The 26,501-nt window shown below is 44.3% G+C and overlaps 1 protein-coding gene across 3 annotated transcripts in view; it reads left to right on the top strand.

Annotated features, from left to right (window-relative positions):
• Positions 1–986: 986 nt before the first annotated feature.
• Positions 987–26,501, top strand: part of CAMK1D (calcium/calmodulin dependent protein kinase ID) — a 491,464-nt gene continuing 465,949 nt past the window's right edge. The window contains exon 1 of one of the 3 annotated variants that reach the window (XM_010590728.3): positions 987–1,477. In XM_010590728.3, coding sequence (XP_010589030.1) covers positions 1,386–1,477 — 92 coding nt within the window. In that variant the 5' untranslated portion in view covers positions 987–1,385. The remainder of the gene's footprint in view (positions 1,478–26,501) is intronic. The other 2 variants (XM_023548911.2, XM_003410734.4) reach the window with 2 other exon arrangements.

Consider the following 26,501-nt stretch of genomic DNA (forward strand, 5'->3'; position numbering starts at 1 on the left):
CCGCCGGTCTCTCTAGCAGGGCTTGGGGGGCAGCCCCAGCCGCGCGGAGCCTGCGCGGTGCCGTCCCGGAATTCACTCGCCGCCCAGGCCGGCAAATAACCCCGGGAGTTTTGCTCCCAAAAGGAAAAAGGGGCATTGCTTGGCACGTCCCCGCCTCCCGAGGCTCCCAGGCTTTCGCCTATTCACCAGTCCTCTTCCCTCACCACACCCGTCCATAATTTGACGTGAGCGCGGATTTTGGTGCAATGCGAATTAGCTCCAGTCACCGAGTCAGGAGGGGACCGACAAGCTCGGGTAGCGCCAGCCACAGGCAGGCGCCTCGGGCTCGGAGTCAACGCCCACCTCTGGCTCCAAGCCCACCGCCGCCTCCCATCGCCATAACAACCGGGCCCCACCCACCGGGCTCAAGGAGGAGTTGGGGCGACTGCGGACCTCTCGGGCGATCGCCCCGGACGCGAGGCGAAAGCGCAGGGACTGGGAGAAGGCGCGTCGGCCCCCGCCCTCAGCGCCCCGCAGTGGGGCGGACGCGCACCCTTCCCCGCCCCGCCACTTCCGAGCGGAACGCAGGGGCGCCCCCTCCGGCAGCGAGGAAGGAAAGCCCTCTCGCCCCCGAGACTTGACTTTGCAGAATTAATAAAGCACCCCAAGGGGCTAGGAGGCTCCCGTGTGCGCTCCGGCGCTCTGCACCTGCTTGGGTCCCCCGCACCTGCCCTCTCCCGGGTTCTGGGGTTGACGCGGGGTCCGCGCGCGGCGGCCGGGGAGCCTCGCTGGGCCGCCGACAGCCGGTGCCCTCCGCGCTCGGGGCACGGTGCTCCCGAGGAGCAGGACATCCCCGAAGGCGGCAACGCGCGGGAGGCGGGGAGGCAGCCGGGGCGCAAGGGGAGGGCGGGAACCCGAGGGGAGAGGAGGGGGAGGAGGGAGCGAGCGGGCGGGCGGGGAGGGAGGAGAAGGGAGGAAAAAAAGTAGCAGAAAGTGAGGTTTGCAGCAGGCGGCAAAGGAGTCCTTCAAGCGGCGGCGGCTGAGCCGGCAGCAGCAGGGGCAGCGGCGGCGGCGGCGGCGGCAGCAGGAAGTCTGTGCCAGAGACGAGCAGAAATAAGAGCCAGGGAGGGACCGCGGCGGCGAGAGAGTGAAAGAGGAAACTGCTGAAGAGGAAGCTCTGCCGCAGCACAAAGTCTGCCGCTGGCTCCTTCGCGGAGCATCCCCGCGCCGCCCGCCCCATCCTTCCCGAACCTGCTCGCCTCTGCTCGCCCCACCTTTGTGCCCCGGACCGTCGCCCCCTGCGCTCCTGTCACCGGGCGCCTCCTCTTCAGCGCCCCCATCTCCGGCCCCGGCGTCCCCTGGCCCCTCCACCTCGCCGCGCTCCGCACACGCCGCACTCGTCTGCCATGGCCCGGGAGAACGGCGAGAGCAGCTCCTCCTGGAAAAAGCAAGCTGAAGACATCAAGAAAATTTTCGAGTTCAAGGAGACCCTCGGAACGTAAGTGGGGACTGGGGAGAGGAGGGTGGAGGTGACAGCGGCAGCGGGTGCACAGGCGGCTCATGCTGCCACCGCCGGCGCCGTGGCAGGAACCAGGCTAGTCGTCGCGTCCTCATTGTCCGGTTCTCGGCTCTGTGGAGCCCCCCGCGCGCCCAGCGCCTGGGTCTGCTCCCTCGGGGCGCGAGTGGGCACTGCTTCTGGGCGGGGGGGAGAGTGCTGGGCTTTCAGAGAACGGCCCACGCTGGCGGGCGACTTCCCACTTCCCCTGACACCGCCGCCTTCTCGACTTATTTCTCCCCACGCGTGACTGTGGGCTGAGCATGGTGGGTATTTCTGTTGACTGAATGTGTGTGTTTACTCATCGTGTGTATGGGGGCACTGTCGACGAGAGATATGGTCACGAGAAAACCAGGTTTTGGTCATTTCCATTTCTGTCCTTACATCATGTATTCATATAGAATTGACATCTGCACGTACGAGATGTAGGCAAGACTTTGGATGGCCACGCAATTACAGGAGGAAGGAATTTCTCTCTGTTCAGGTCACATGTGGGCAGATCCTTGCCTAAGCGTATGCACAGTGCACATAGGCTCAGCCGCACTCACGGGGTGCGTTTCGCTATGGGAGGGTCTGTGAGTGTAGCTGTTCAGGCGGTTTCTCTTCAGGCAGTATTTAGTCCGATGCAGATGGCTGCGTCTCAAGAAAGCAGAAATCAGAAGTCGATGGCATGAACGTTTGAAGCGTGTGCTGCTGGCGCAGTTCAGCTGCTTTTCCGCTTCTGCCCCAGAGTTGGGTTTTCTAACAGGGCTTTGAACCGGTTCATTTCAGTGGGAGCCCCTGCTAATAATTTGCATTTCTAACAAGTTCCCTGCTGAGAATTTGCATTTCCACCCTCGTTATACCCTATCAGAACCTACATTTTAACAAGATCCTCAGGTGACTCTTAGGTATAACTTCCTGGGAACTTGTTAGAAATGCAAATTCTCAGCAGGGGTTGGAACCAAGAGGGACCCGTTTGAAGCCCTGATTTTGTTTTGTTTTGTTTTGGAGTGCCTCAGAATAGGTAGTGAAAGAGAATTCAGCACTGCTAAATGAGTCTGGGAAACCGTGGTGGCGCAGTGATTAAGAGCTGTAGCTGCTAACCAAAAAGTGGGCAGTTCAAAACCACTAGGTACTCCTTGGAGACCCTGCAGGGCATTTCCACTCTGTATGATGAGGTTGCAAAGAGGAGTAGGAAGGAGCTGGATGGCAATGGGGTAAATGAGTCTGAAGTTCAGTTATTTTCTTACCTTATATGATGGTTTTTTGTTGTTGATCAGTCTTTGTCAGTATATATATATATTCACACACATACATGTGTTAGATGAACCCAACATTTTGCAAGGGGTCATTGAGGTGTTGATTAGGCTGGGAAGAAGAAGAAGGGGTGTTTCATGGGATAAATCAATGTGATGTTGGATGCTCTTCTTTTTCCCTCTCTCCCTTTTTTTTTTTTTTTGCAGAACCACACTTTCAAAACCCAGACTGTCTTTTGCTCCATACTCAGGGTCCATTGCAGTTGTTCAGTCTTTTTCCCTCAGCCCCACCCCAGTATCTGCAGTGGGTCCACCAGAGAAGTTGTGAAGTCTGCATATGAGTTCCTCGCTGTCCTGCTGAATCTGGGGAAAGGACCTGTGCTGGGGACTAGGATAGGGTGTCCCTGCTGTTGGCTGCTGTCACTGTGCTTCAGGGTAGGGCACCCGTGGGTATAGAGTGTCTACCTTTGTTAAAATAAAGAAGGATTTGGTGCTGTCTCTCAGCACGGCAGGTTAATGGGTTAGTTTTGGTAAAAAAAAAAAAAAAAAAAAAACTTGAAAATAACCACTGAGGTTTGTTCGAGTTTGGGGTTGTGACTCTTAGGTGCTCAAGTTTCTGAGAAAGAATTGTGCTTGTCTTCCAGGGTCTGATTGTGTGGCCGTGGATGAGGGGACAGGGCAACGTGGAATCCCGTCATGTGAGAGTGCATTCCTTTGCCTGGCCTACCCCCACCTAAGCCCCTGACACTGGTCACTTGGCTCACAGCTTCCAGGCAGACTGATGCAGTCTCCCCTAAATGACTCCTGCTCCACAGGAGAGTCCTGCAGCTGCACCTCTGCAGTGACAAAGCTGCTGAAGCTCAGTGAGCTGTGGCTTCACTGAGAGGCTCATGCTGTAGCAAGTGTTGATGATGGGGGATGAATGTGGGTAGTTCCACGTCTGTGAAGAATGGGGATTTGCGTTTTGGTGTGGAGACTGGAGAGCGCCGGCAGAGCGGCCTCTTGGACTCTGGCCACGGTCCCAGTGAGCCTTGTGTGTGGGTCCCTCTTAGGGTCCCAAAGCACTGCCTTCTGCCTTGGAAAGAATTCTTAGAAAAGAGACTTCCCATTGAGGTCCCGTAGTGTTGGGAAGGGCTCTAGAAGAGCAAAACACAAACAATGTAATGATCGAGGTGTTTTAACTAAGTGATGTAATAATAGTAATGGTTTTCCTACCTGACATTATTAAATGAATACCAAGTGACAGACATTATTCTAAGTGCCTTGCATTCATTAACTCATTTAATGCTCATAATAACCTTATGAGGCAGGTATTTACTATTATGCCCAATTTATACGTGAGAAAACAAAAACAACAGAGAGATTAAGTAACTTGCCAAAGGTTAGCTAGCTATTAAGTGGCAGAGCTGATAGGCAAAGCTAGGCACAGCCAGCTCTTATCCAAATGGAGTTGAGCCACTTGGTAGATTATATAATAGCAAATGTTTGATAATAGTTTGACTTAACTTTAGTATTTGGAAAGATAATTTTAATGTGAATGTAAAGAAAGCATAATTATGGGACAGCCTGTTATATAAATATGTCAAGCTTTCAAAGCAAAATATAAATGGCCTGGTGGTGTAGTGGTTAAGTGCTACGGCTGCTAATCAAGAGGTCGGCAGTTCCAGTCCACCAGGTGCTCCTTGGAAGCTCTACGGGGCAGTTCTACTCTGTCTCAGAGGGTCACTATGAGTCGGAATCGACTCGATGGCAGTGGGTTTTTGGTGGGTTTGCATTATCAACGTCACCTTGTCTCCTTGAACTTCCTAGAAGTGCTCCCAAGTTCAGGGGATGCCTGCTTCACCCTGCTCCAAGTCCAGTGACCTTGCCCTGAGTCTAAATATGGAAGTCACTTCTGGTCCATTCTGTGTGGATTTAGAGTCTGGGCTCTTCTCTTGTTTGTAATGAAACCTTGTGTGAGACAAAGGCATCACCAGTTACGAATGGAATTCATTTCCAGAGTACTCTGCAGTTGCATTAATTTTGTCACACCTTCATCATATGTCTTGAAGATTCTCAGGCAGGAAAGCCCTGCTAGAAGCAAGACTGTCAGCTTACAGTGTTAAGATGCTTTTAAAATAAAGCATTTTAAAGGCCTGAGGAGTAGTCCCTTTGCCAGCTTTTGTAATCTGATATTTGGCTGCCTTATCCAGGTGCCTTTCCTTGCAGAGTGGAACATTCAAGCGTTCAGAGCTAAGGAGTAGAGCCATTCAGCTTGTGTGGTTCGAGGGACCTTGGTGGAGTGTGGGGGCCAAATGGGAGTGAAGGCTGGCCCAGAAGATGGGAAAAGAGATTGAGGAAGGAAAGGGCAGTGCCAGTGAAAAGACCATTATTCATGGTTTAGACACGGTTACCTAATGGCCCTGTGAGTCAGGCCTCAGGAAAAACCTTTTAACCCGTGGGCTGCAGCCAAGCCTCCTTTCAAAGGGAATCTCAGAATCTAACCGTATCTTTGAATTAGGTGGTAAGACTTAATTACTGTTTATTAATCAATGGCATGTTTTCAGATCCTTGGCACACAGGGAGAGCAAATAAACGTTGTGTAATTAAAAAAAAAAAAAATTTTTTTTTTTAACAGCAAATTAGGAATGGTAAACATTTCTGCTGCTGTGTTTGCTGAGGCTGTTGACACCATCTTTCCTGTAGAAATCCTTCAATGACTCCTGAAACAAAGTAGTTAAAATATAGTACCTGGAGAAGTATATGAATGGGAAGAAAGCTTTGATGTGGTATCTAGGAGGCACCCTAAACTCATGGAAGTTACTATGATAGTTTCCAGGCTATGAAATGCACCTGAATAGGGAAGGTCTTAATCCTTGGCACAGCACAGAGTGACTTTCTAGTACATATCATATCCCTAGAGTATGGGAAATGGCATGTTCTAGAAAAGGTGTCCTTGTGGGTATGAATCCATGTTTTCTTTATAAACTGGATGTTTTAAGGTAAAGTAATTACTCCCTGTAGGTGAGGGGCTAGGTAGGCATAGTAGAGAATTTGGAGCCTAGGCTCCAGGGATCTGGCTCAGTTACTAACGGGTTGTATGTCCTGTAAGCTGTTAGTCCATTGCCTACTTTATATCCTCTCCGTGTCTTGGCCTCCTTATGTCTAAGATTGGGGGTGTGTGTGGGGGTGGCGATGAGGGAACTAGATGATTTTTAAATACCTTTAAAACCCTGAACGTTTGTGGCTCGCGTTTGCAAGGAAGGTACATCTTATTGGTTTCCAGGAGCTTTCCTTGTGTGGCTAGGTGCAGCTCATTTCTGTTTGTTGTTGTTCGCTGCCGTTGAGTCGGCCCCTGGCTCTTGGCGACTCCATGCACAGTGGAACAAAATGCTGCCCGCTCCTGTGCCATTCTCATGATTGGTTGCAGATCACGGACCATTGTGATCGGTAGGGTTTTCACTGGCTGATTTTTGGAAGTAGGTTGCCAGGTCTTTTGTCCCAGTCTGTCTTACTCTGGAAGCTCTACTGAAATCTGTTCGGCATCATAGCAACAATCAAGCCTACGGTGACAGAAGGGTGGTGGCTACGCATGAGGCTTGTTAACCAGGAATCGAACCAAGGTCTTTCCCCCCAACCCCTGTATGGAAGGCGAGAATTCTATCACTGAACCACCACTGTCCCCATACTCATTTCTGTTTGGAGGGACAGTTTTATGCCCCTGCTAGCAGTAAAGTTAATAGCTTAGGACTGGAGGACTGATCCCACTTAATGTCCATAGCGGTGGGTCCTCTTTTTTGTCAAAGGAGTGCAGTGGCATTTCTAGGTATTGCACTGGTCCTGGGTGCATGGTGCCACTGAGTGGTTTCTATTAACCCAGCATGGCCCAGAGTCCTTCCTCAAGCACTGTGATGTGTTAAAAGATTAACGAGCTTGACTTGTACTTTTAGGCTGATATTATGGTGAAGTTATATAAGAGAGGGGTGTCATATGTTTGGACGGGGGTGCAATTTCAGTACCTGCCGTAGGCGCCATTTTCTATAGCTATGCGGCTGCTGTTCTGGGTTAATAGAAACTGCTTAGTGGCGCCGCCACAGGCCTAGGCCAGTGCAATACCTGCCAGACCTGCCATATCCTAGTTGTGCCTTTGAATGAGTGCCTGCTGGGTGCTGCTGTAGGAATAGTATAAATACAAATTTCTATGGGGCAAGCACTGTCTTTTTGTACCAGTATCATACTTACATTACATACTCTGAAACTGCTCAATAAATACACCTGTTGAGGATATGGATGATTGATTCATCTGACAGCCCAGCTGGAAAACAGACACAACTTTTTTTTTATGGGCATAGGGACTAGGGGAGAATGTAAAGTCACTTGAAATTGCTTGTACACTTGAAATTACTGATTTAATAGTGTCTTCTGGGATTACTCAGAATTTTAGAATCTGTGACAAGCATTTGAAAGCATATTACTTTCAAATGTAATATGGATTTTTCAGCCCTCTTTTTTTTAAAGAGACATGATACAAATTCTGCCTCTCATACATATAAACAAATTTATTGAACAACTGCTGTATTCTAGGTACCAGGGATATAACAGTGAACACACAGAAAAAAATGCCCACTCTTATGGAGCTTACATTCCATTGGGGGAGCCAGAATATAAAAAGGATAAATAACTAAAATGTAGAGTATGTTACATAGTATACACATTGTTATTGTTGTTAGCAGCCCCTGACTCATGGTGACCCCCTGCACAATGGAAGGAAATGCTGCCCAGTTGTATGCCGTCCCATGAGCCATTGAGGATTGGACCATTGTGATCCACAGGGTTTTCACTGACTGATTTTTGGAAGTAGATTGCCAGGCCTTTCTTTTTAGTCTGTCTTAGTCTGGAAGCTCTTCTGAAACCTTCATCATCACAGCAGCACCCAAGCCATCACTGACAGGTGGGCGGTAGCAGCACATGAACTACATTGGCCAGGATTTGAACCTGGGTCTCCCACATGGAAGGCAAGAAGTCTACCACTGAACCACCAATGCCTTATGTATACACATTAGGGAGAAAAAGCAAGGAAAGGGGATTGTTGGGGGTGGTGATCATAGTTTTAGGGTGGGTAACCAGGGAAGGCCTTGCTGAGAAGCTGATAATTGAATGAAAATCTGAAAGGGCCTTGAGGATTTCTAAGTTGTTCTAGCTAGAGGGAACAGTATGGGCAAAGGTCCTGAGGTAGGAATATGCCTTATGTTTTTGAGACAGAGTGACTTCAAGGAGGCTAATGTGGCTGGAACTAAGTGATCAGGTGGTAAGAAGGGCCTGATGAAGTGGGAGGGGAAGGGGACAATGTAGAGGGGAGGTGGAAGGGTCTTGTGGGTCACAGTGGGCTTTTGCTCTGAGAGAAATGGGGAACATTGGAGGGTTTTGAGCAAAGGACTAACTTGATCTGACTTACTTTTATCATGATTTCTGAGGTTAATGTGTTGAGAATACACTGTAAGTGCTCCAGGGCAGAAGCCGGGAGGCCAGTTAGGAGGCTATTGCAACAAACCAGGTGAGAAGTAATGGTGGTTTCCACATGGGAGGTAGTTATGGGGGTGGTGAGAAGTGGTTGAATTCTGGATGTATTTTAAGAGTAGAGCCAGTAGGATTTGCTGATGGATTGGATGTGGGGTGTGAGATCCAAGGATTTGGGGTCGGAAGAGTAGTACATTTGGTGGTTTTGTTCTGCCTGTCTGAAGTATTTTCTAAGCACCTGCTCTGTCTGGTCATTGCCCATCTGTCTGTCCTTCTGGGAAGTTCTTGGTAACAATTTACAGGGCAACCTCATGCCCTTTGGGCTTCTGGTGACCCCTCATGAACGACTTCTACATTTTAAGGTGAAGCACCTTCCAAGAGCTTGCATCTGGAAAGGGCTTTTGAGTTCCAGTCATTGTGATGATCTGGAAATGTTAGCACTGGGAAGAAATGTTTTACTTCCTGTCAAAATATTGTTTTTTTGTTTTGTTTTTGCCTTTAGCATTAGCAGTAGGAAGAGCTAGGTCACTTTAGCAAGTGGGTTCATAACCTATAACTCTCTCACTTGATTTGGAATTTAAAGCCCAAACATTTAGTAGACAATAATAAACATGAGAATGCTTACTACTCCTTTCTTTGATAGGATATTTGGAAAGGAAAAGCCAAAAGTTTTTCTTTAATGAAAAAAGATAAACTGTAGTGTCCCTATTGATTAGTAGAGAGGAATTTGGGCAGTTGGACTCTAAGTAGAATATGTTACAGAGAGACTAATAAGGACTGTGTCTCAAGTACAAAATTCCAGTTCAAACATGGAGACTTAATGAACAACAATTATGCTTGGCTGGTGCCAGGTGGACATTTGTGTGCTCTTGGGGGGAAGATTTTAGGGGTTAACTCATTGGGTTTTTCTTTGGCTGGGTCTCTATAAATCCTTTAATCTTTCCTTTCCTACGGATAAATCTCTTTAAATCCCCTCAATCTCTCCTCCTCCTCTGCCCTCTGGGAAGGCTTAGGCATTGGTCCAGTGGGAGATTGCATAGGATTGGTCAACTTAAACCCAGAGGGTGGCAGACCCCAGTACCTCCTGCCCCCAACCCTTTACCCTGTGTCAGATTTCAGAGCAATCATCCAGGAGCCCAAAGTCCTACGGGGACATGGTTCTTTCTTTGTTTTGGGGTGGGGGTGGTGGGGAGAGGGAGGAGACACGTTTCTTGATGAAGGAATTGCTTACGGGTGGCCAGCATGAAACCTGGTGACCCAGCCACTGACCCAACTTTTTTTTCTGACTCAAGATGGTCAACTAAGTGCTTATGTAGCTAAAACAGGAGGACGCATGGACTGTGGGACAGATACCAACCTGTTCTTCGCCCTCAGTTCATATTGCCTGTGTCCCTTTGACTTTCTGTGGCACAGGAGATCACTTTTTCCTTGGGCTTGGTTTTCATTACAATCCACATAATTTTTTTATGTTTATCATGCAGTGTGTGGATTAGTCAGGCTCCTGTTAGACAAAGGATAAATTCCAGTTGGATGTCATAGTCCAAATTTACTCCATGGTAGACCAAGTTCATACCATGTCTTCAGCTAGCAGCTGTGTGCCTTGTGCTGTTTTTCCTAGTATTTCAGTAGGACTCAGAGATGGAGGGGTTGTGACCCTTGGTTAACATCAGTCTTGAAGACAAGCCATTAAGATGGCATATTTGCTGAGGGCAGGTAGGCCTTTGAGAGCAGGGCTTTGAACCGGTTTGTTCCAGTTTGCACCCCTGCTAAGAATTTGCATTTCTCATAAGTTTAGAGGAAGTTATACATAAGAATCACCTTGTTAAAATGTAGATTCTGATTCAGTATATCTGGGGTGGAAAAGCAAATTTTCTGGCAGTGAACTTGTTAGAAATGCAAATTTTCATCAGGGTACGAACCAGTTTGAAGCCCTGTTTAGAAGACAATAGAGACTTAATAGAAAGGTTGTTCCGGCACAACTATTCACAGCTGTGTGACTCTGGCGTCAGTTAAGGAGGGAGTGGAAGTTGCTGGCTCGTAGGACTGTTGTAAGGATTCAGTGACGTACATAGGGTGCCTGGCACATAATTGGGACTGAATAAACAGTAACTGTCATCAAGCTCTAGTTGCCTTCAGCAGCTGTGGTTGACTACACTTGGGTATTCAAGGCCAGTACCAGTGGGGAAGAACATGTCAGTATCTGTTGAAAATTGATTTTTGGAAGCTCTTCTTGTAAATATGCAGGATGGAGCATATTTAACCTTCAAAAAAAATTGATTTAAGAAACCATAAACAATTCTTCACTGAGCCAGGGGAGAACAATTATTGGTTGTTCTTCATAGCACAGTGAGTAGATAAGAGTGTAGGCTCTGAGGCCACACAGGCGTGGGTGCAAACCTTGAGTCCATTACTCCCTAGCTTCATGGCTCTGGGCAAATTATTTTACCATTCCGGTCCTCATGTCCTCATCTGTAAAATGGGACAACAGTAGTACCTAATCAAAGGGCTGTGGGGAGGCTTAAATGAGGATGATGTGAACCACTCAATACAGTGCCTGGCACTTGACTGTGTGCTCAGTGCCGAAGGTTCTCTTTCATTAGTCCCTGCTGTGTGAGAACATTGCTCCTCAGAGGCCATTTGCAGATTTGGAGGGTGCATTTAGCCATTCAACATTCGCTCCGGGAGGAGGGCGATTAGTTCATATAGTGCTAGCATTAACCAACAGACTCAGCCTGAGATGCCCTCTGGGCCAGCTCATGTGTTGGAGTGACCTAGTTTGCTATATATCACAGGCTCATTCCCTTCCTCTACTTATCTCATCAGCATTGTCTCTCTGCACCTCTCTCTGCACCCTGAACTGGTTTTTTTTTTTTTTTTAATCAGTCCCGATCTACAGCTTGTGCAAGAAGCCTTTTCTAACTGCACTTTCTGTCTTCTCAAACTGCAAATAGGTCTTGGTGCAGCTGTGGCCCTTCTTCAGCTTCAGCACGCTTTAGTTTTCTGACAGTTGCTTCCACGTTTCTGCTTTGTTTCTTATTGGAAATAATGTTTTCATTTGATGATTTCAGGAACTTATTTACCGTGACTTTTCATCCTGGCCTTTTGTAGCTTAAAATCTAGATGTATTGCATTTATTTTAATATTGGAGTGTTTTAAAAATAGTGGCATGCATCTGAATATACCATATAAATGTATCTAACAACTTATTTAAACTCTCCTCAGGGGGATTTTTTGGGTGGGTGGATGGGGACAAAGATCTCAAATGCTTTTAATTTCACAGGTCACAGGGATGGAGGTATAACAGTTGTGGAGCAGATTTCCAAATTGGGGTTATCCCTCACCTTGACCTTTCCATTTTTGTCTTTTTGATGGCCAAACAGGGTCACAGTTTATTGATGCCTCTATAATAGGGGAAACTCTGTGGGGCAATTCTACTCTGTCCTATAGGGTGGCTATGAGTCGGAATCGACTCGACGGCACTGGGGTTTGGGATAATAGGGTGAGCAGGAGAAGAAAAAACTCCCCAAACTGAAAGTAGCCTATATTTCTACTTGCTGAGAGGACCTTTGTCTGTCTTTTACGACCACAACACAGATCATTGAAATTAGTTTTACAGGAAATTGGATTTGGTGCTGTGAATGGGACCTAAAGGTATTGCATTACATAAAACCGCAGACAATATCTGATTTTAAAGTACACTCATGCCTGCCTCCCCATGCAACTCTGCCCCCATCCACCAAGGCCCATAGTGTTGTAAAGCCATGACAACAACAACAACAAAAACCTTTGTAGGTTTAGACAGCCTGTGGGTAGAAGAAGGAGAAGCTGTGCAAAGCAGGAAGGTCTGAGGCATTAGACATCCCAGGCAGGTCCAGGACCCCTACTCCCTAGTGGCTTCTCATATCTGGGCTGAAACTTCTGCAACCTTGGAGAAAAAAAAAAAACAAATGCTTGAAATTTGCCTTAAAACGTTTAAACATATAAATACCTTGAAGTAGGTTGAGGAACTATCAGCCATTTACTATGATTTTACAGAAAATACTCTTTCTCTAATACTTAACTGCACTCAGAATTAGTGTTTGAATGGGAGAGAGGAAAGAAAATAGATAATTCTGATCTTGGAATTCTGGGGGGATTAGGGAGATTGGGAAACCCTAGTTGCATAGTGGTTAAGTGCCACTGCTGATAACCAAAAGGTTGGCAGTTTGAATCCGCCAGGCGCTCCTTGGAAACTCTGTGGGGCAGTTCTACTCTGTCCTATAGGGTCGCTATGAGTCGGAATCGACTTGACGGCATTGGGTTTTGTTTTGGTTGGGTAGGGAGATTGAGTCCCTGGGTGGTGCACATGGTTAACATGCTTGGCTGCTAACTGAGAGATTGTTGGTTTGAGTCCACCCAGGGTGCCTTGTAAGAAAAGCCTGGTGATCTCCGTAAAAAAAAAATCAGCCATTGAAAACCCTAGAGGACGCAGTTCTATTCTGACATACATGGGATCATATGAGTCAGAGCTGACTGCACGGTGACTTGTTTTTGGGGAGACTGAGAGGGGTTACAAACTGGGGAGTTGAGGGCTGAGTGAGGCAAAGGAGAACTATGTTTTTAGACTCTGGGGAGAAGGATCCCAAACAGACTTACTTGAGCCATTACAAAATTAGGTCCAAGACTGGCCTGGGCCCTGGAAAGGAGGAAGCTGTCGCCTTTCTTCTCTCTTTCTGCTCTTCCCCATTCCCCAGCATGGCCTCTGCTTCCTAACACTATAATTCAACTCTGTCATGGACTCAGACTTCTCTAGACCTGTAGGATCCTAATTACCATGAAAATCTTTACTCCTTTAAAAAACTGTACCTCAAATAACAGCAACAAAAGCTTAACTTGAACTTTTGGAGCAAGCCTAGTATATAAAGCCTAGTATATAAGTTGGGGACAGCCTGTATTTGATGATAATGTATAAGAATTCTATACCTTGGATTCTTTATGTCTATTTTAACATAGTCAATAAAAATGGAGTTTATGGTCCTAGTAATGATTAAAAAAAAAAGTTGGCTTTCTGTGACTCTTTCGGCTCTACTGACAAACAAAACCAAACAAACCCATTGCCATCGAGTTGATTCCAACTCATAGCCAGCCTACAGAACAGAGTAGAACTGCTCCGTAGGCTTTCCAAGGAGCCCCTGGTGGATTTGAACTGCTGACTTTTTGCTTAGCAGCCGAGCTCTTAACTACTGCTGCACCAAGGCCTAACACACATGGAAAGTATCATTATGTTAGAGAGATTGTAGGTTTCAAAAACATTCCTTTTTCATAAATGTTAGTATCATGCATACTTCTTGAAACCTAGCTGTCATCTTTTGGGCAGGGTTCTTGTAGACGTTGGATCATATGCTGACCTTGACTCTGAAAGTATCAAAGACGAACTTTCATCTTTCATAGTGTATGTTTCTAGCTCTATCCAGATGTTATGTTGTTTTCATTCTCAATGTTTGATTGGCACCTGCCTTAGTCACTAGTGCTGCTATAACAGAAATACCACAAGTGGATGGCTTCAACAAGAGAAGTTTATTCTCTCACAGTCTAGTAGGCTAGAAGTCTGAATTCAGCGTGCTGGCTCCAGGGGAAGGCTTGCTTTCTCTGTTGGCTCTGGAGGAAGGTCCTTGTCATCAGTTTTCCCTTGGTCTGGGAGCATCTCAGTGCAGGAACCTCTGGTCCAAAGGACACGTTCTTCTCCCGGCGCTGCTCTCTTGATGGTTTGAGGTCCCCAACTCTCTGCTTGCTATACTTTCCTTTTATCTCTTGAGCGATAAAAGGTGGTACAGGCCACACCCCAGGGAAACGCCCTTTGCATTGGATCAGGGATGTGACCTGAGCAAGGATGTTACATCCCATCCTAATCCTCTTTAACCATAGGCAGAGATTATGATTTATAACACACAGGAAAATCACAAAATGGAGGACAAACACCTAACCAATGACACATATTTTGGGGGGAAACAATTCCACCCATGACAGCACGTTAAGACAACTTTTTTTTTTTTAAAAACAGTATGTTGTCCTAGTAGAGAATTTGAAGAATATGAAGAAGAAAATAAAAATGATTTGTAGATAAAATATTGTTAACATTTGGGCATATTTTAGGGGATTTCTCCATAGAAATTAACTTTCTGGCTTGATGGATCCTGGGCAGTCCCTGGGGGTGGGGGGTGGGGAAGACCTCGGGAAGTGGCCTTGGAGGTCAGCAGTGGGGAATACCCATAAAGATAGAGTGGGACTATGGTTATTTATCAACCAGTAGGAGCACTGGTGGCACAGACAGTTAAATGTTTGGCTGCTAACCAAAAGGTTGGCAGTTCAAACCCACCCAGTGGCTCTGTAGGAGAAAGACTGGGGCAATCTGCTTCTTTAATTATTACAGCCAAGAAAACCCTATGAGGCAGTTCTGCTCTGTCACATGGGGTCACTGTGAGTTGAAAATAGACTTGATGGCACCCAACAACAACATGGAGGTATTTCAATATTTTAACAACTGGTTTGATGGAACCACTGCATTTGGGTTGAGTATCGGCTCTGGAAATAGGGGTGGCTGCCTTCATTCAGTGCTGCCATCTGACTTTCTTCAGGGTGTCAGTATCTCACATTAGCTCTGTGGTGGTGGTGCTGGCATTGTTTGGATTATCATCATAATCCCTGTGTCACCCTTATCACCACCTCTAAACACCTAGGGTCAGCGGTGGAGTAGAACATTCTGCCTAGAGGAGGCCCTGCTCAACAAACTTCCAGTGAGCTATTAGACATGGGGAAAAGGAGATAAAAAAAAGTTTGTATCCAAGTGTGGCTGACTCTCCCTGGTTGGAATGAGAACATAGGATTGTGGCTTGTTAAGCAGTTAAATTCGTTTTAGTCATTTGGTGATATAAAATAAATATGCTACATGCGTAATCCTGCCTTTGGCCAAATTGCTGACACTTGAAACTTTAAAACCATCCTCTCTTAGGACGTAGTATCCTCAGTCAACTCATTCTTGTGATGAGAATGCCAAATCTTATAACTCAAGTGAAGATCAGCTTGGCCAGGTCTCTCATTTTGTGGGTGGGGAAACCGAGGCACATGGAGATGAAGAGACCTGCCCAGGGCCACACAGTGAACCTTGACCACATCCAGCCCTCTGGTGCTTTGACTAAGCCCCTTCCTGTTGTTTTGTTATTCCTAATGATGGTAACAGTGAGCACCATATCATAACATCAACATAATGATGGTTAACAGAGAATAAACAATAATGTGCTAGAGGTCTTCCTGCTTTAGTTATTGTTTTTTACATTCTTTTATGCTTTGTAGTTCACCTTGTTGTTGTTGTTATTAGGTGCTGTCATAGAGTCGGTTCTGACCCACAGCGACTCTATGCACAACAGAATGAAACACTGCCTGGTCCTGTACCATCCTCCCAATTGTTGCTATGCTTGAGCCAATCGTTGCGGCCACTGTGTCAGTCCATCTCGTTGAGGGTCTTCCTCTTTTTCACTGACCCTCTACTTTACCAAGCATGATGTCCTTCTCCAGGGACTGATCCCTCCTGAATACAGGTCCAAAATATGTGAGACATAGGTGATGTACAATGAGCGACAGAGTGTGTATTTTGCTCCAGAGAGAATTTGGAGCTGTGAATGTTGGACCCCTTGTCCCCTGCATGTTTCTTCCTGCTGTGCTATATTTGCTGGCCATATGTCCCTAAGTAGGTGAGAGGGGATGGCATTCAGAGACCTGAGAGCTTGGACTCCCGTGATCCCTGCAGGGATTCACCAGCAAAGCCCTGAAGTTAGGATAATCCCATGCTAAGGCCCATGTGAAGCCTTCCCACCTCCAGCAGAGATGAGGTCACACAAGGCAACTCCTAGTTAAAGTTTGACACCTGCATGTTTATTGAGTAAATGAATAAATGGAATAAAAGAAGGAAGACTGGCTTTGGAGCTAGATTAATGAAGTTCAAATCCTAATTGTGCTATTTACTAGCTGTGAGACCTTGGGCAAGTTGCACAATCTTTTGGAGTTTCTGTTTTCTCATTTTTTTTTTTTTTAATGGGGATAACAGTACCTACCTTCCCAGCTTGGTATGAAGTTTTATTGCAAAAATAAGGAATAAAGCATGCCATATATTAGAGATGATAAGTAAGGGAGAACTGACTTGATTATTAAGCAAATAGGTATTAACCCCATCATGTGAGTCAAACTTTACTGAAAAGCTCTTTACCTGATGCCTTTAGGAATACCTTTAGAGATTTCATTCCTTTGGCTTACAGCTTCTTCCCGAGTATGAGAAATTAAGCATTAATAGTCTTTATAGATCAGTATAAAAGAGCTTATGTTTTGTTAGCAAGAACTTGGAAAAAGAAATGGGAAAGAGATCTTGAAAAACCACAAGGGGTTGGACTAGAATTAAGGGGTGGCAGTAATGCTGATAATACCAAGGAGGAGGCTGAAGCCTGGTAAAGTCAGCCAGAGTCATAACATTCATTCATTCATTCACTAATTCATTAATTCATTTATTCAACCAGCAGCTTTAAATGTCTACAGAGTAAGAAATTCCATGAGGGTGAGGCGTGTTCTGTCTCAATGGCCTGTGATGATTGTACTCCTTATGATCTTGAAGGTCTGTCGGGGAGCCAATATGGAGAAGAATGTGACTTGTTTTCTGTGGGGGCATGATTCTTGCAGCTACCCCTATTGCTTCAGGCGAAGGAAGGGCTGTGCCTGGTGTCAGTGGGAGACCCTGTCTTGGCTGGTTAGGCTTATGGACAGGACCTGATGAAGGAGTGGACGTGGTGGTCCCGGAGTCTTCAGGACCAATGACCTGGGATCACCGCATCCTAGGCTGTTCCCAGTGCCAGTCCTTTCTTGTAGGAATTCCAGAACGTATGTCCCCTGGGTGTGACCTCATCCTGGGAATGTGGGAGCGGTCCAGGTAGATGCAACCAAAAAAAACCAAACCTGTTGCCAGTTGAGTTGATTCCAACTCATAGCTACCCTATAGGACAGAAAAAGAAGGGTCCTCCGAAAAGGCTGATTAACTCTGAAGGTCGTAAGAGCTGGGCACCTTTCAAAAGCTCTCCAGGAATTTAGATATTGGGGTATTCTTTGTGGGTTGTCAGCATGGTCAGTGGATTATTGTCTAAACAGATCCTAACCCTGAAGCAAACTCCTGAATTCATGGAACGCTGGGTGAACCGGATCCCTCTTTATAAGCCCAGTCTGCCTTATGGGAATTAGAGAAACTTGAATTGGTTCTGGTGCTGGAAATTCAAACGGGCTTGTCTGGCCGGGATCACCTGGGAATGAGCCTTGGTTTATTCCCCTCAGTCAGACTTCTGATAATAATTTGGAAAATTGTGAGACTGACTCCACAGACTTTTTTCCCTTTAATTTATCAGATACTGTAGATTTAGACACTACTGTGTGCCAGGTGGAGCCCCAGTGGTGCAGTGGTTAAGAGATATGGCTGCTAGCCAAAAGGTCAGCAGTTCGAATCCACCAACCACTCCTTGGAAACCCTATGGGGGCAGTTCTACTTTGTCCTATAGGGTCCCTATGAGTCGGAATTGATTCGCTGGCAAAGGGTTTGGTTTTTGGTTTGGTGTGCCAGGCACTAAGGAAATGTAACAAAACATGATTCTTGCCCTTGGGAAACTTTTAGGGGATACAGACGCATTACCGTGTGATTGCAATGCAGTCTGATAGGTGCTGCAGTCGGGGACCTACACAAACTGGAAGCCCAGAAGCGGGGTGCCTCATCAGATTTGGGGGCTTAGGGAGGGGGAGCTGGGCTGTTGCCTCAGAAAGTTCCAGAAGTCAGAAATGGGAAAGATTTAGCATTCCTCAGTCAGTATTTAAAGAGCCTCTGCTGTATGCCAGAAAGAATACTGGCTTCTGTGAGTAAGGCACAGAGCTTCAACAATGTATTATGCTTAATATATATGTTTAAGAATAGTTTTAATAATAATAATAGTAATAATAATTCAAACAATAAGAGCAAACATATATTGAGCACTTAACAAGGTACTAGTCACCGCACCTTGGAGCCCTGGTGACGCAGTGGTTAAGAGCTCAGCTGCTAACCAAAAGGTTGGCATGTTCGAATCTACTAGCTGCTCCTTGGAAATCCTATGGGGCAGTCCTATAGGGTCCCTAATAGTTGGAATTGACTCAATGGCAGCGTTTTTTTTTTTTGTTGTTGTTGTTGCCATGCCTTAATTGTGCTCATGTGGAGCCTGTACATAGACCAAGAGACAGTTTTCAAACAGAACAAAGGGATAGTGTGTGGTTTAAAATCCGGAAAGGTGTCTATCAAAGTTGTATCCTTTCAGCATATTTATTCAGTCTGTATGTTGAGCAAATAATATGAGAAGCTGCACTATATGAAGAAGAACACGGCATCAGGATTGGAGGAAGACTCATTAACAACCTGCAATATGCAGATGACAGAACTTTGCTTACTGAAAAACAAAGAGGACTTGAAGCACTTACTGATGAAGATGAAAGACTATGGCTTTCAGTATAGATTACACCTCAACATAAAGAAAACAAAAATTCTTAAAACTGAACCAATTAGCAACATCATGATAAATGGAGAAAAGATTGAAGTTGTCAAGGATTTCATTTTACTTGGATCCACAATCAACACCCGTGGAAGCAGCAGTCAAGAACTCAAATGACTATTGCATTAAGCGTATCTGCTGCAAATGACCTCTTTAAAGTGTTAAAAAGCAAAGATGTCACCTGGAGGACTAAGGTGCGCCTGACCCAAACTGGTATTTTCAATCGCTTCATATGCATGTGAAAGCTGGACAATGAATAAGGAAGACAAAGGAGAATTGATGCATTTGACTTATGGTGTTGGTGAAGAATGTTGAATATGCCATGGACTTTCAGAAGAACACACAGTTCTGTCTCGGAGGAAGTATAGCCAGAATGCTCCTTAGAAGCAAGGGTGGAGAGAGTTTGTCTCACGTACTTTGGACATGTTATCAGGAGGGACCAGTCCCTGCAGAAGGTAAATTAGAAGGTGAAAAAGAAGAAGACCCTCAAGGAGATGGATTGATACAGTGGCTGCAACAGTGGGCTCAAACATAGTAATGATTGTGAGGATGGCGCAGGACTGGGTAGTGTTTCATTTTGTTTTACATAGAGTCACTATGTGGAACTGACTCAATGGCATCTAACAATAAGAAGTCACTGTGCCAAGTACAGTATTTTACATGAATTCTCTAATTAGATCCTCACAGCAATCTAATGAAAGAGGTACTATTGTTATCACCATTTTAGAGATGAGGAAACTGAGGCCCAGAAATGTTAAATAATGTGTCACAAAGACCTGTCCGTGTGGCAGAATTGGGATATGAATCTAGGTTACCTGCCTGGGGCCAAACCTGTGTACTTACTTCCCAGTAGAGTCTTCGCTGCACAGGTTGGTAAATTCTGCCCCCTTTGCTCTGACAGGAACCCTGGTGGCGCAGTGACTAAGAGCTTGGCTCCTTACCAAAGGGTCAGCAGTACAAATCTACCAGATGCTCCTTGGAAACTCTATCGGGCAGTTCTGCTGTGTCCTATAGGGTGGCTATGAGTTGGAACTGGCAACAGGCTTACCCTAACAGAAAACTGGGTGTGTACCCATATAACCACGATGCAAGGCAGCATATGCTAAGTGATATAATCATGATACAAAGTGTTTTGTTAGTTATAAAGGGAGTAAAGTAATTTTTAACAGAATGTAATAAATGGAGATGAGTCACAAGCTGTAAAGTAAACTGTTTTCTAGCATAGCTTCTGTTATGGCTTTATTTGTGGCCCCCAGAAAGATATGTTGAAGTCCTAAACCCTAGTACTTGTGACCATGACCTGTTTTTGAAATAGGGTCTCTGAGGGTGTTATTACTTAAGTTAGCATGAGCTCATACTGGACCAGGGTGTGTCCTGTTACAATCATACTGGTCTCCTTGTAAAAGAAGAATAGAGACAGAGAGACAGACTCTATTTCCAAACAGGTCACCTTCACAAGTACTAGGGATTGGGACTTCAGCATAAGCTTCTCAGTGATCCAGTCCCTCTTGGCTATTATTTGTTCGTTTCATAAATGTTTGTTAAGTGCTTACTTATGGCCAACACTCTACCAGCTGGGGCTGCGGGGGCGAATGAGAGATGTGGTCCCCTTCTTCCTGAAGCTGACAGTCCTGTGTCCTACAGGCATGCCAGACTCATTCCAGCTCCATGCCCTTGCTCATGCAGTATCCCCTGCTTCCAGAGCCTACCCATCGATTCTTCCATCAACGTAAGCTGACCTCTTGCACAGAGTTTCCCCAGATGTATCCAAACCACCCTGGACTTCCCTAACTCTGTTCTTGTAATCTTAGAATCATATATATATATATATATATATATATATATATATATATATATATATATATAGTGGTAAATATATAACAAATCATTTGCAATTTCAACATTCTTCACATGTACAATTCAGTGACGTTAGTAATGTGTAACATGTTGTTCAACGATTACCATTATCCATTTCCAAATTTTCCCATCACTCTTAACAGAAGGTCACTGTCCCCTGAGCAGTGAGTTCCCCTTTTCCCCTACCTCCCACCTGTCCCTGGTAACCACTAATAAAATTTGGTCTCTATATACTTGCCTATTCTAGATGTTTCATATAAATGGAATCATACAACATTTGTTCCTTTGTGACTGTGACTGAGTTATTTCACTCAGTGTGATGTATTCAAGATGCACCAATAGAATCGTACTCTTCAGGGCCAGTTGTTCCATGTTTCTTCTTTTTTGAATTTTTATTGAACATTTTATTGTGCTTTAGGCAAAAGTTTATATAGCAAATTAGTTTTCCAATCAATGATTCTTACACAAATTGTTCTGTGACATTGGTTGCAATCCACACAATGTGTCAGCCCTCTCCCCATTTCCTCCCTGGGTTCCCCATTTCCATTAGCGTGGCTTCCCTGGACCTCCCTGCCTTTGCATCTTTGGTTTTGGGCAAATGTTGGGCTTTTGGTTTTGTGTAGTTGATTGTTCTAAGGAGCACATTCTTCATGGTTGTTGTTATTGATTTTATACCCCCTATTTGGCTGAAAGGTAGCCTCTGGGAGTGTCTTCAGTTTCAATGTAGAAGGTTGTCTTAGGGCAATAGTCTTGGGGTTTCTCCAGTCTCTTTCAAACCAGTAGGTAAGTCTGGTATTTTTTTTTAATTTGAATTTTGTTCTACATTTTTTACCAATTCTAACCAGAACATTCTATTGTGGCGTTGGTCATAGTGGTTGGTAGTGGTAGCCAGGAACCATCTAGTTCTTCTCGTCTCAAGTTAGAGGAGACTGTGGTTCATCTGGACCAATTTAGTCCTTTGGTCTAATTGCTTCCTTGAGTCTTCAGTTTTCTTTGTTCTCCTTTGCTCCAGGTTGGAAGAGACCGATATTTGCTTCTTAGATGTCCACTCTCAAGCTTTTAAGACCCCAGGCTAGGATGTAGAGCATTGTCCTTATGAACTGTGTTTTGCCAATTGACCTAGATGACCCTGGAGACTATGGTCCTTAGCTTTCAAGTCCAGTAGGTCACTCCCAATGTCTAAGTAGTAACTGTGCCCCATATGTGCTCTATTATATATATGAGTATACATGTAACTGTCACAAATATGTGTGCAGAAATATCCACAGCCTACCTTTACATGTATGTAGGTGTACTCCTGTACAACCTCCCTCACCTATTTAGCATACATATTAGCCTATGTATCTACTCACAAATTGTTGTCTGTTATTACTGTTGTTGCAGGATTATATATGTTATAGCATTTATCGTAGTTGACCTTCATCCTTGCATACCTCTCAGTGTCTTCCTTTGCCTTGGTCACCTTATGCTGACTTCCCCGTGTTGTGTATTGGCTTTCCCTTCACCAGAATAAACACTTGTTTACTGTCTTGTTAATGATTTTCCATCCCTTCACCTCCCATCCCTGGTTACCATCAAAGAATGTTTCTTTCCATGAATAGACCTGTTCTTGACTGTTTATAATAGTGGTCTCATACAATATTTGTCCTTTTGTGATTGACTTATTTCACTTAGCATAATGTCCTCCAGATGCCTCCATGTTGTGAAACCTTTCATAGATTCATCATTACTCTTTATCGTTGCGTAGTATTCCATTGTGTGTATGTACCATAGTTTGTTTATCCATCTGTTGAGGGGCATTTAGGTTGTTTCCTTCTTTTTGCTGTTGTGACTAGTGCTGCAGTGAACATGGGCATGCAAATATCTATTCGTATTTCTTCTTTTGTGAGAGTTTTCTCTATCAGATGCAACTGAAAGCTCCTTGAGAGCAGGGGGCATTTTCTTACATGTGATTCCTTCTGTATATCCCTCAATAGCCAGCACATTGAGTCGTGGACCGAGAGTTTGCTTGATTCAGTTATAAAACTCCTAATGACATTTTCTCCTTGGTCCCTTAGGAAGCTTGCTGTTCTAAATGTCGTCATTACTGATAAGCTTCTCAGAATGTTCCCCCCATATTTTATTTCTTTGGGTTTTTTTTCCTTTCTAAATTGTCACTGGTTTTCCATGTGTGGTTTACACTGTGGATTAGCTGTGGTGAATTTTTAATCCGTGGGGTTTCCTGCCTTGTTTTCTTTCTAGCCCGTGGACAGGCTTTGCCTCTTTGTGGCCATTGGGACTGTGCAATGAGAAACACTAGCTGTAAGATAGCTATAATTAGGATATAGATGCGATATACTGCTACTGCTCAAAACAAAAAAAAATCTTCCTCAGTAAGATGCAAAGCTAAATACAAATGATATTTAGATTGTTGTCACCATGACACCCTTCTACTAGTTGGGTATTCAAGGTTATCTGTGTCCTATGGTGTCCTGTGGAACACAACTACTTTATTATTTTTCTCCTTGGGGTTTCCCCCTCTCAAGTGGGTGGCTTGTTGTAGTTTTGCCATTATCTGCGGAAGCAGTGTGTAGTTTTGGCATTTTTTAATCTTCTCTGTCACATGTCATTCCCTTTAAAAGTTTTACGATATCTTTCTACATGCCAGTTAGTTAAAACTAATTGGGTGTAATTATCTACTGCATTATTGTTCTTTAAAAGATCTGATGTGTGTAGAACTGAAGATAGAATGAGAAATTTCTGGGCATTTATAGTAGTACCTCCTGATTTTCTTTCTTTCAAAATATTGCAAACTCTTTATCTCATTCTGTGTCCCAGATTCATAGACTTTGAAGTAAAACCCTCCTTGCAGTTGGTACGCGGCCCAAACTTTCTGAGTAAAAAATGTCCAGTTTCCCTTTTGCCAACATGTATGTGCTAGATTTTCTGGGGAGGTAGCCAGGGCTGGTGTTGGAGCGTAGGGAGGTGATTAGAAATAGAATAATAATGGCTACTAAAATTTGAATATCTGCTAGGCATGATGTACTTCACTAGACAGACACTTGACCCAGGCAGTTGTTTAATTTTATCCATCAACAACCCTGTGAATTAAGCACTCATTGACAGATGAGGAGAAGTGGCTGGCTCCAAGTTACACTGCTAATAAGTCAGAGGGCAAGGATTGAATTTAGATCTATTAGAAGAAGCTTCTGGAAGGCTGTGCCAGGCTTATAGCTGTGGTGACTGAGGCTGAGCAGGTTTCTCCAGAGGGAGCTTCCAGCCTCCTCTGGGTTGTGTCCTGAGAGACTGCACCATTGGCAGAGACCTTTGTGTGCTTGTGTGGAATCTCTTTATTACTGTTATTATTTGGTCTCCAGAGTTTCACCCCTGCCACCCTTCTCCTCAGGCTCATTAACAGGCCTCAACCTTGAGACTGGAGCTGGAAGGTTGTGCAAGGCCCACTTTGCAGGTGAGGATGCTCTGCTTGGAATCTATGGCCCTTGATCATGCTCATAGGAAAGGTCTGTGGTAAGACAGGAAATTTTTTTTTTTTTTTTAGTTAAGACAGGAATGGGTCTAATAACCATTTTGCAGGTCAAGAATACATTTTGTTATTGTGTTGCTATTTCTGGACTGGCAAAGTGAAGAAAATAATTTTGAAAACATCTAGAGAACTCTGAGATTTCCCCTCAGACCATTTGAAAACAAACAAACAAACAAGCAAGCAAGCAAACAAACAAAAACCCCCAGAAAACAACTATAGCACTCATCCCAGGATTCTGGCAAACAAAATGTAGTATTTTCTGGAATTAAAAAAAATACACATCATTTAAAGCTTAGGTATCCATTAGCAAAAGGTCATGGAAAATTCAGGCAGATATCCAGAAATTCAGAAAAAAGTCTGGCTTATTTTCTCAGTGGCTAAAACATGTACGGGAATGTGATTTCTCCTTTCTCTCGTATGAACTGGTTTCTTAGTGGCAGGCGAGTGGCTAGAACAAATACCCTTTGACATACAGCTTAATATTCTTTCCCCTCATTGGAGATACATATTTTTCACAGTAAAATAATTATCTTTCTTTTCTTTTTGCAGCATATTGTAAATGTTTTTAAAAAAGTTTGCTAGATTTCCTTTTTCTCATGGTTTGGTAATTTAAAAAGCTGTTATTGTATGATAAAGGACTTGTCATAGGTCATGTACCTCCAATAGTTTCTTTATATTTTCAATAATTGGAAAACACTAGATTAAAAAAAAAAAAAAAACTAAGCTAAAATAAACCTCTTGCCACCGAGTTGATTCTGACTTATGGCAACCCTATGTGTTACAGAGTAGAACTGCTCCATTGGGTTTTCTTAGCTGTAATCTTTATGGAAACAGATTGCCAGGCCTTTCCTCCACAGTACCACGGAGTGGGTTTGAACCTCCAACATTTGAGTTGGTAGTTGAATGCAAACTGTTCGTGCCACTCAAAGACCTCACTAGAAGATAGCCAATAGGAAAATTAAAAATTTTGATCATCCACTCTATTACAAAATATATACCAGCATGAATTATAAAAATACTCATTATTTCTGTTTAGGATATGCTTTGAAATTTCTGTTTTTCTAATTATTGATATGCTAAGTGACCTTTTCATGCTGTCACAGGTAACTTCTAAACAGTAAGAAACAGTCAGAACCACATCTTGTATTGACTTAACATCTAGAGGTATCACAGGCCAAGCCTTTTAACATTCCAGTCGGAGATTCCGGTTTCGCCTGTGGTTAATTCAGGAGAAGGCGTCTGACACAGGCGACAAGCTCACAGACCATTTCACAGGCTATTACTTCTCGTTCCTCTGGAGCCGGGGTGATCTCCGGAGTCCTAGATACTGATCTGCATCACTTTCGGGGGTCGTCCTGCTGAGGGTGTATCCCGTGCAGCTGGACAGGGCCCCCGTGCTCAGAAGGGCACCTGGGTTTGTTTAATGTGTCGCTGTCGCTGTCTTGAAATGCTGGATAATTTTTGAACAAGGGTCCCCGCATTATCTTTTTGCACTGGGTTCTCCAAATTACATAGCTGGTCCTGTTCTCTTCTAAATATAAAGCTTTCTTCTCTACTCTTTTCAGCCTATTATTAAAAGTATTTTATTGACTGATTAAGTTTTTTTTTTTTTTTTTGGGTCAGTGGTTAGAAAAGTTTATTGAATACTTGGAAAAGTCTCTTACTGTGAGATCCTGGGTGGTAAACACCATCCAGGTATGTTATGAGTGTGCATTTATTTTTTTACTGTAGTTTTCACCCCTCACTCCACTTTTTAAAAATTGTGGTAAATACATAGGTAAATGAAACATTTGCCATTTCACAGTCTTCACGTGTACAGTTCAGTGACATTAAATATGTTCATCATATTGTTTAACCATCACCATTAACCAACCCAAGTTTTTCCATCACCCTTAACAGAGGTGTGGTATCCGCTAGGCAGCATACTTGTTTTAGTATATAAAAAATCTCTGAGGCACTACTTTGAAAGACTTGAGATGTTCCTAGAATGTTGTGGCTTGCTTGGTTAAAAAATCTTGTAAGTAGGCAGTGGTCTCTGGACATAATATTCCCTGGGCTGGAATCTCAGCTCTACAACTTAGTAGCCATATGTCTGTGAAAGTCCACAAACCTGGCTGAGCCTCGATTTATAATTCATTAAATGGAGATAATAATGGTACATATAATATAGGATGGTTGTGAGTTTTTTTTTTTTTTTTCAGTCATATTGTGTTTTCATTGAAGGTTTACATAGCAGTTTAGGTTCCCATTCAGCAATTTCTACACGAGTTGTT

The sequence above is a fragment of the Loxodonta africana genome, chromosome 4 (genome assembly GCF_030014295.1).
Source record: "Loxodonta africana isolate mLoxAfr1 chromosome 4, mLoxAfr1.hap2, whole genome shotgun sequence".
In the NCBI taxonomy this organism is placed as follows: domain Eukaryota; kingdom Metazoa; phylum Chordata; class Mammalia; order Proboscidea; family Elephantidae; genus Loxodonta; species Loxodonta africana.